We start from the raw sequence: 10,000 nt of genomic DNA, 5'->3' as shown, positions 1-10,000 counted from the left end.
GCTTATATAAATTTCAGATATACCCACAATCAACCATATTATGAACAGCTCTCTTGAATGGCTCCCACTTTTCTAAGCAAACCAACTGAAATTTTGTGAGTATAGCTTCCTTATCTGAACGAAGGTTGTGAGATAAGACTCCATGTGTATATCTAGAGACTAAATGAGCACAGAGGGCTTATCTTTATTTGCCAATTTATGTTTTTGTACAAATGTAAAGCACCATAAATCAAAGCAGCAGTTCTTAAAGAATTAAATTGATAATTCTAAAATAATCAATGGAGCGGCAAAAAAAGCAGAAAAAATTAGTGCTAAAGGAATTTTTTAAAAAAATGAAATGGAGTATCAATACTATCATTAGACTTACTATAAAGGGAAAAAAAATACCTTGATCAGCGTAGAAGAGACCAGTGACAAGGACTGTGTAGGTCAATTTTCCATTAGGTTTATTTGGGGCAAGCCATTTTAATTGAACTTTTTTGGACCCATCAACAGTAGCAAATATATCAACTGTTCCCTCGGGGGAAGCTTCCATGGTCCGAGCTTCTACCTGTAAGTTCAACCATGAGGTCAAGATTTGTCACCATAGTTTACAAACAGAGAAGGAATGAGAAATGCAAAATTTTAAGAAAAGCTATTCTTTAGAAAACAATGTAACTAACACTGCAGGTGTCCTAATATGAAATCATTTTACTTTCTTTCATCTACATATGTTTGAAGCTGTTCAGCAACTAACATACTTTATACGGAGACCCCTCTAAGGAACAGGAAATAAATACTGGAAAAGAATGAAAGATTCATTTCTTGAAAACACCATTGCACCTCATGTGGATGAATGATCTCAGCTTAGCATTAGGGGAGGAAGCAGCAATAGAAGACCACAGATTTTTTAGTTTCTGCATTTTAAAAGACAACTGTAAGGAACATGTGTTTAAATGCTTTAGCAAATTACTATAGATATTTGATAGAGAAAAAATATCCTTTGCGGAATATTGGTTGCTCCCTGAATTAACTTCTAATTTCACATAACAAATTTAAGTTGAAATAAAAAGTAGATCTTTAAGAGAAAACAAAATTTTGTAAAAGAGCTGGAAAATGTAATGGATATGAAACATTTTTTTAATATAAATAAATAAATGCTCATTCAATATTAAGAAAATTTAGTATTTAAATTTCACAACTTGTAGTAAACATTCAGTGCTACAGAACAAAATAATTTGCTATTATGTTATTTATGGCAACAAGTTTGTTTCTCATACATTATTTATTTGGTGTTTTCTAAGGTATAAGATGGTTTCACACCTTTCTAAGTGCTCTCAGCTGCAAGTTCATGGGAGTGCTAATAAATGCTATTTTTAATCTGCCACACCTGCTCTGTCATCAAAATAACCAAACATACTTTCTCTGTCCTTGAAACATGAATGTTTTACTTTTTAGCATGTAAAATCTGGAGAGTTTATTGTTTACAGGTGCCAGGCTATATCTTTGATGTGCATCAATATCTCTACATGTTCTTCTATATTCATACACTCTATTATATTTAAAATAGGTAAGCAGTTGCAGTAAAGTCAACAGGATAAAGTACATGCTTAAAGATAAACAAATGCTTCACAGATTTATTGGATCAGTGCCACATTGATTATTTGGATATTTCAGTCAAAAACATCCTTATGGAAGAATTTGACTAAACTGTGCTTTCTAAACTAAAATAATTTCCTGTAAAGTTGTGCTGCTAAAAGCAGGTACTGCAGTCTCACCACATTAGAAACATGGAGAAATGAATACCAACTATTTTTTCTAGTGAAGAGGATTAAAGTATTCTTAAAACAGTATGAATCTGTAGCAATCTGTACCACATCCTAACCAGCTGCAACAGCTGTATGTGTCTCTAGCCTTTTCTTTATGACCTACTATACTTTTCAGTATAAAAAAAATACTAAAACGCTGTTTAGAATCAGTACAGGTAGTATCCTCTACAGCTACACCTCTGCAGTGTATTTTGAAAATAGTATTTTCTGTAAAATATGTACATTCTGTATATAAAGATATGGCACAGAAAACCTGTTTCTTTCTTTTTTCCTAAACATTACTTTATACACAATTCTGTGATATTTTCAGATGTGTTTATTAATAACAATAAAAAATACTCTGCTATCATATAAGTAACACTAAATCATAGGATAGGAATAATAATATTATTGGGAAAATATTGTCATCCATTTAAGTTTAAAAAAAATATACTAGCATACACATAAGCTAAACCCCTGAAATTTCAGTTTAATAGCAGTGGGTTGAGATGACAAATATTCAATGTTGACCATTTCTGTGTATTTACAAGATATTTACAAGAGCTACACATTTCAAAACCAGCAGAATTTCAGATCATCTGAATTCCTCTAAAGAATCTATTAGAGGTTACACTATTTCTTGATAATCCGTATTTTTATTCCTTTTTAAGCAACAAAAACCAATTAGAACAGACACAACAACAATATTCTGGATTTACTAGAAAGAGATTAAAATTTAGCATTTCTTAATTTACATTTTACCAATTTACATCTCACTTGAAAATAAATCATAGTCACCGAAAAGTTAAACAAAAACAAATAAAAAAGTTATTGAAACACAGTAACTGCTAATGCTCTCATAACTGATTAAGATCTTCAGAGCCACCTTCAGAAACATAAGCAGGAGAAATCCCATATTTAGGATAGTCACATAGCATTTGTTCATCAATTAGGGCACATTAAGCACAAGATCAGCAACGAAAATAGCTGGAAGCATATCAGTTTACTGCTGGGAGGTGTTTCCCATACTATTTAGAGTAGAGGCAAAACGTTTGGTTTGGGTTGGGTTGGGTTTTTTAAGTGTTGGATTTATTCTGTAATTGATATAAAAATCTTTCAAAAAAATCAAATGAAGATGCAGTGCTTTAACTTCCTGGCAGCACTTAGGTGAGCCTAAATAAAGATGTTGTACTTCAATTCCTGTGATTAGAGATGGATCACTGGCTTTGGAAAACAGTTTGCGTACTGATCACGGGATGCAGATGAGTATCAGCTACAGTGACCCCTACTTTGAATTCTTTCAAAAGTCAAGTTACGAATCTGCAGTTCAGTGGAGATGTGAAAAAAGGCTACTAAAAATATTTTTTAAAACCCTAACTACTGCCGTTCTCTTCTGTCCTTTTGATGTCTATTTGATAGGACAGAAGTACTGAAAACATACATATTTCATCTGTATGCAAAGTCTGGTAACAACTTGTCTTAAACATCACTACTAACACAATGGATTAGGTTATTGCACATCGAATACCTTAAAACAAGGTTTGCTTTTGGGGTATATGTGAAGTTGTAAAAAATGTACAAGAAAAACTGGCAAAAAGCCATTCAAGCTTTTAAGAGTAAATATCCTTCAAAGTAGAGCAAGCTATAAAATGTTTAATGGTTATAAAGTCTAGTCTTCTACAGATAGACAATGTTACCAGCATTTGAAAGAAAGCAATTTTGGACAGATATTGGAAATGTGACTAACGAATTATATCATAAAAATAAAACCTGGAAGTTCTTTCCAGAGCACAATATATTTATATTATTAATTATGATGGAAAAATAAACAGAACAACGTGAAAAACTCCCAAATCTTCCTTTTTTTCCTTTTTCTTCCTTTTCTTGTTAGCAAAATTAAAAGTGCACACATAAAGGTGAATATAAACAAAAAATTAAATCTCAGCATTAACACACGTTTCTTTCTGTTATGCTTGAAAACAAAACCAAGCATAGTAGATATTCCGGTTATTCATCAGCTACAGTACTATGAAATCATACTGGATTTATCAGTTCAGATATACATCTAAAAACCTTTAACAAAATAAAAAAGCCTCAGAAGGCTTGTTTTTCACATGTCAAATTCAATATTCCTGTATTCTCAAAGCCTGAAAAAATGGGGTGTTGTACAAGACTGTTAAAATGTGTCCAGTATAATATTTCGATCACATACTTGCATTCGAAAGATATTTACAGATCACCATATTTTCCTTGCTCCTGTTGCCACTTCTGGCTTCTGCAATTCTCAAATTAACTTCAGTCCTTTCAGTCAGGCAGCTAGAAACTTGCTCATTATTGGAACAATAACTCTTTCTTTATATACGTCCTTATAAATCTGGCTAAAGCACATCTGCACCTTTCAAACATATTAACTCTATCTAATTTCAATAATGTGTGTTTCAGCCTCAGATTTTGCCTTTCTTCACTGTACCTATGTTCTACTTTGGAACGGTGCCTAACAATGACCTATCAAATCTTTAGCAGCTCTTAAACAGGATTTTTTTTTAAATGTCACATTTTGCCAGATGGGTTAGTACTGACCAGAGTGAATCATCACCATTTACTCTGATATTCACTGCCATCTGACATTTATTACACTCCTAGAATGCAAATTAAGGTACTCACCAATGGACCCAAAGCACAACCTTTTGCAGTACATGCCTGGACTCTGAAGGAATGCAGACTCCAAGGAGCAAGTCCATGAGCATAACAACTTAGCTGTGATGAATTTTGCATCAGAACACCATCCATATACAAGCCATAACTAGTAATAATACCTATAAAACAATGTGATAGCACTCACTTAATATCTAAAGAGCTACAGAGATTAGAAGAAAACTAACGCTACAGACATTAGGGTGGTAGTAGTGGTATTTCAAACAGTTTACAGTTAAGCAGGTAAGCGTTTAGCAGGACTGTGTATGCAACACTTAGAAGAAACACACTCTCCCATCTTTAACTGTTGAAAACCTCGCAAGTGGATTGCATCTTTTGAAAAAAATTACACTGTTCCAAAGATTACCCCTTAACAAACTTGTTTCTGAATAGCAGCTAACATCACCTTGGAATCAGGAAAACTGAGACAATTCTGTTTCACAGCCTACTCCGCATGTGGCTATCGAAACAAGAACTGGAAAGACACACAAAACCATCTCACATCTTAACAGCTTTAGACTCAGGGAAAAAAAAGTCATCTACAATATAATTGAAACATTGAAGGGCAACTCAGGTGAATGCTATAGCTACAATAAATCGGTAACAAATTATTTTGTCACACAAAACACCTTATTGATACTCATTCTTGTTGATAATTATCTCAGATTTTCTGCATTTTGCCAACAAACTAGATAATTCATTAATTCGGGGGGCGGTTTTGGAAAACAGTTTTACCCACTTTTCTAAACAAAACCACAAAATAGTATGGATTGCTGTTTCCTTCTCAGTATGCTGTAGAAAAAGTCCTGAAGTAAACTATTCCTTACCTGTTCAATCTAAAGAAAGAAAACATATTTGCAAACTCAAAATAAATATTAGTAAGACTTTTAGATAGAGGAGAGAATGGTCCTTCTGGTGTAGTTGGCTAATACTAACTCAAAAATTGCAGGTGATTGCTTATCTCATTTATAAGGAAATCTAAATCTCTGTTCTTCCAAAGGTACAGGATAGGATAGCATGAATCCTGTACAGACTATACACACAGAATGTTTTGAATGTAATGAACTAAAGATTGAATTTTACAGTTTTGCTTAGACTTTGGAAGTTGAGCTTGCAAAGGAATCCTTTTTCTCAGGGCTATTCCTCCATATTTCTGACTTCTGAATATTCTCCTTTTTTAAAAGCTATTTAAGTGTGAAATCTTAAGGCCAATAAATGCAAAGCTATAGGATTCATTAGAAGTGAGTTCAGTTCAGAGGATGCCTTCTAATCTTCCCATTACGGAAAACATCTTCGTGTTGTAAAAATACAGCTCAGTTCATCTTTCCTTCCCTTAAAAGGGAATTGTTTGAAACTACATTGAGGAAGATTCTGTTTGAAACTGAGAGAAGATTTTCCCCTCTACTGAATGGAGAAATGCTTTGTAAATAAAAGTGTATACACAACTGTTTCAGCTGAGCTTTGAAGAGTTATACTTCAAAAGATTTATATGCTAAAGCAATGCAGAGCTGAGTATGGTGAAGTGCTTCACAGAATCCTCGATTCTTTTCTCTTCTAGAAAAGCGAGAGGCTAAACTCAAGTCAGACAGCAGAGATGTGTGTGGGAGGAAGTCCTGGTAAATCTCACGCTATCAATCCTACCACATTTGACAGGCTTCCTAAAGCAAAAATCCCTTGGGGTTCTGTGTCTAGTTGCTTGTAAAGCAAGGGCATTAATGGTTGATATTTGCCCTACATTAAATAAACAAATTATATATATGTTAAAAAATATTACATTTATCTCAGAAGAAAAATGTGAACGCTGGCATTAAGGATGTGTTTTACAGGGGAAAAAAACCCACACACTGAAGTACTTCAAGGACCTATACCAGCAGCACTAACCCTTTAAAGTAATGGACAAATCATTATTAATTCCTTTGATATTTATGGTAACAGCATGAATCATAATGAGATCATTTGATATTAATGTGTGTGTCATATGTACCTCTATGGGATCCCCACTGTAACTCAGTATTAATTAACTGGACCATTATTTTAAAGTGTTCCTAAAACCACAGCAGTATGCAGCATCCACACTCTGAGGAGCAGCTTGCTGGTCAACACTGCGAGCTTTTGTTAGTCGTCCCAGTACTGTCAGAGAACAATCATCTCTAATAAGCTGATCCATTATCTCTGGATTTTACTTCTGCCTTTGCCTTATATGACTCTGATGGAGAAAATTACAGAATGAAAAGAAGGAAAAAAAGTACATTTCAGAACAAAAGTGCTAGTAGTCGGACTTTGAGATGTGAAGCCGTTTTTCTAAATTAGGCAATAATTCTTTTTGGCCGGGAATAAATAGCTTAGCCTCTCTATTTCACCAGTATATGTTTCCAAAGCATACTGAGAAAAAGTTCAAAGTTGGCCCAAAGTTTACATACTTCTGAAGGCTTGCTAGATATTACTGAAGTTTACCATCCATGAAATATTGAAGAGTATAGCACATTTTTGTGATTTACAAGGCTTCATGAACGACACCTGGTCACCATGAAAAGATGCAGTTTCTTCATGATTATTAAGTTTAGGTAGCTAGATTAAACCTTGGTTTCACTGAAGACAAAATCATATTGACTATAGTACAATTATGTTTCACTTTTGAAAAGAAATCCAACAATGCAAATTAAGCTTAAACTGAAGAAAGCTACACACTCTTCCCTTTTTCTTCCTCCTCTCCCCTCCCTGGGTAAGGCCATATAATCTGTCAATGATATTCCAGACATTAAAGATGAAAAGAGATTTTGAATCTAAAGTGCCACAAGCACTTTACTCTTAAGGTACAATCTAGAGGTCAAATCTTAAGCAAACATACTTGTACTTACATCAATTTCACTGACTACAAACACAAGTCATCTCTCGCAAGCACAAGGATTTGCAGGAACAAGTACTGGATTAGTTCATTGAATAATTTTATAAATCAGTTTTTACTATACCTAATATTTCCTATACAAATTCCATATAGCCTTAGAAGATACAGTGCAGATCAAGATTTGATTTTTTTCTATGACCTGTACACAAGTAAAGTGAAGTTTTTGAGAAGTGACCATCTAAGGAAAATTTTCAATGGTGAAAAGAGATACGGTCACTTTTTTACGTGAATGGATTTTAAAAGAGCAGACCTCAAACTACATGGTGAGACTATAATGGATGTGTTCTGAAGAATATATGATTCTTTACTGAGGCCACTAGAATACAAAGGCTCAAAACAAAATATCTGATGCCACATGTCATTTCACAAGCCTCTCCATATCTTGCCCTCAACTAAATGGTCAATATTGCTTATATTGTACTATCTACGTATGTGACATACATGTGATAGAAATAGAGGAGGGTTCTGCTGTAAAGTGGCCTGGGCCACATCCCATCAGCCATTTTATTGTTGGTTTGAAAATAAGACAAAAGAAAATGTGCATGTTACAAATATATTCAGCATATTGTCTTCCAAATGTTTTTTTTGCCCTACACTTGGTACATAAATGACATTTCTGAAACAACTTTCAACAAAGAATTAGGTGTATCGTTTCCCATTTTCTAGGAAATCAATGTTTTTCACAAAATAATGTAAATTGGCCTTAAATTCAATATCCATGTTTGGATAACATTAGCCTTTGACGTCTAGATGGTCCCTTATCTCAAAGCTTGACTCCCTGCATTGCACCATCTTTATGAAGAAGCCAAGAAGCCTGTAATGCTATTTGCCACCTTTGGCCTCAAGGGTAGCATATTAATCCCCCTTAACTTTTTCTAATTGGTGGCAAGCAGCTGGACTCCCTATATATCAAGAGAGCATAGTAAAGTCTATGCTGTCCAAACCCCAGTCAGCCTACACACCCGTTCAACATCAGCAACAGCTAATAAGCTTCCTCAGCCCATGGAAGTAAACAGTAACTTCTGTCATAGTATCAGAAGTATCAGAAGAAAGGAGGAGGGAGATAAAGGAATGGCCCCAGAGATCTACTAAGGAGATCACAATTTATGAGATGCAAATCTTTGCAATTCTGAGGTTTCCACCTGAAACAAAGCCAAGTTCAGTAATTTCAAAAAGCACTACTTACACCTAGTAGACTGAAACTCACCAAGTTTGAACAAATTAAGTCAAAAGTGGGAAATGGTTTCTATCTTTTTGAAAAAAAAACAGAGCTGCATTAGAACTTCTGACTATGAGAATACACCAGTAAAATGCTGAAGTAAGAAAATTTAAGGGAAAGTTCCTGCTGCTGGTCTTTCTCATATTTCAGTCTTCTCAACTATGGTATTTTTCACCCTCCTACACAGTTTTAAAATACTGACACAGAGAGCGATTATAAATGACGTGGCCACTGGCAGCCTAAAAGATATGCTGAGAATGAACAAAACAAAGTCACTGAACGATGCAAGCTTTCCTGATTAAGCAGTTGCTCAGTGAAAAGTTTTAGAACTTTTTTTTTTTTAAATTCTTTTTACGAACTAAGGGATGGAAATAGGAAATTGAAAAGAAAGAAATAGGAAAATGGGAAAATGTGTTATTAGCTATATGATCTTTCTGAAACTCCCAAAAAAGTGGAGGAGAAGAAAGAAGAGAAATGAGAGAAAATCTGCATATCCCTTCTTGATCATTGTGCAAGTGTGAGCATGCTATGGTGAAAAAACAGTCCATGCTCCCCTAATGCCCTGCTGGCTGCCAAATGCTCATAAGATAGCAATTCTTCCCCTCTTAACCACTCAGCAGGAGCTCACAGGTGAAAAGCAGCAGCCTTTCCCTGCAAGGCCAGGACAACGACAGCTGACTTCGCTGATCCCTTCCATCAGTTCTGACCCTAAGGAAAACCCTCTAACAGCAACAAGCATGGTATCCACATATCACCAAAAAATAACAACAGTACCAAGGGAAAAATACTCTATAGGCTTCAAATAGTGAGAAGATGTGAAAATACCAGAGAATACTTTTAAAGGGGAGAAATACACACAGGAGGCCTACACAGGGTGTATTTGGGATTACAGAGGAATAGGCTATATGGCAAACTTGGTAATTACCTAAATGCATTGTTCAAAACCCCAATATAGAGGTGAACAGTGTTGTCATCAAGGCTTTTGAAACCTCCAGTTTCCATGGATGAAGGGACAAGGGAGAGAAGAATGTAATTTCTTTTATAAAGCTGCCCTGATTCTTATCACATCTGTTGCTCATCCAGTTCAGATTCACAGCTTTCCTAACAAGGTATTTATTGTATTTCATAGAATCATAGAATCATTTAGGTTGGAAAGGACCTTTAAGATCATCAAGTCCAACCGTTAACCTAGCACTGCCAAGTCCACCACTAAACCATGTCCCTAAGCACCACATCTACACGTCTATTAAATACCTCCAGGGATGGTGACTCAACCACTTCCCTAGGCAGCCTGTTCCAGTGCTTGACAACCCTTTCAGTGAAGAAATTTTTCCTAATATCCAATCTAAACCTCCCCTGGCACAACTTGAGGCCATTTCCTCTTGTCCTATCACT

The 10,000-nt window shown here is 35.0% G+C and overlaps 1 protein-coding gene across 1 annotated transcript in view; it reads right to left on the bottom strand.

The window, feature by feature from the left end:
* Positions 1-10,000, bottom strand: part of LOC103899194 (usherin) — a gene marked incomplete at its 5' end in the record, with an annotated part of 310,634 nt that overhangs the window by 186,328 nt on the left and 114,306 nt on the right. Inside the window, 2 exons of the mRNA XM_019472152.1 lie at positions 388-550; positions 4,452-4,603. Of these exons, the coding sequence (XP_019327697.1) occupies positions 388-550; positions 4,452-4,603 (315 nt within the window). The remainder of the gene's footprint in view (positions 1-387; positions 551-4,451; positions 4,604-10,000) is intronic.

This window comes from Aptenodytes forsteri, unplaced genomic scaffold (genome assembly GCF_000699145.1).
Source record: "Aptenodytes forsteri isolate BGI_AS27 unplaced genomic scaffold, ASM69914v1 Scaffold195, whole genome shotgun sequence".
NCBI classification, from domain to species: domain Eukaryota; kingdom Metazoa; phylum Chordata; class Aves; order Sphenisciformes; family Spheniscidae; genus Aptenodytes; species Aptenodytes forsteri.
This window is presented reverse-complemented; position numbering and strand designations above follow the sequence as displayed.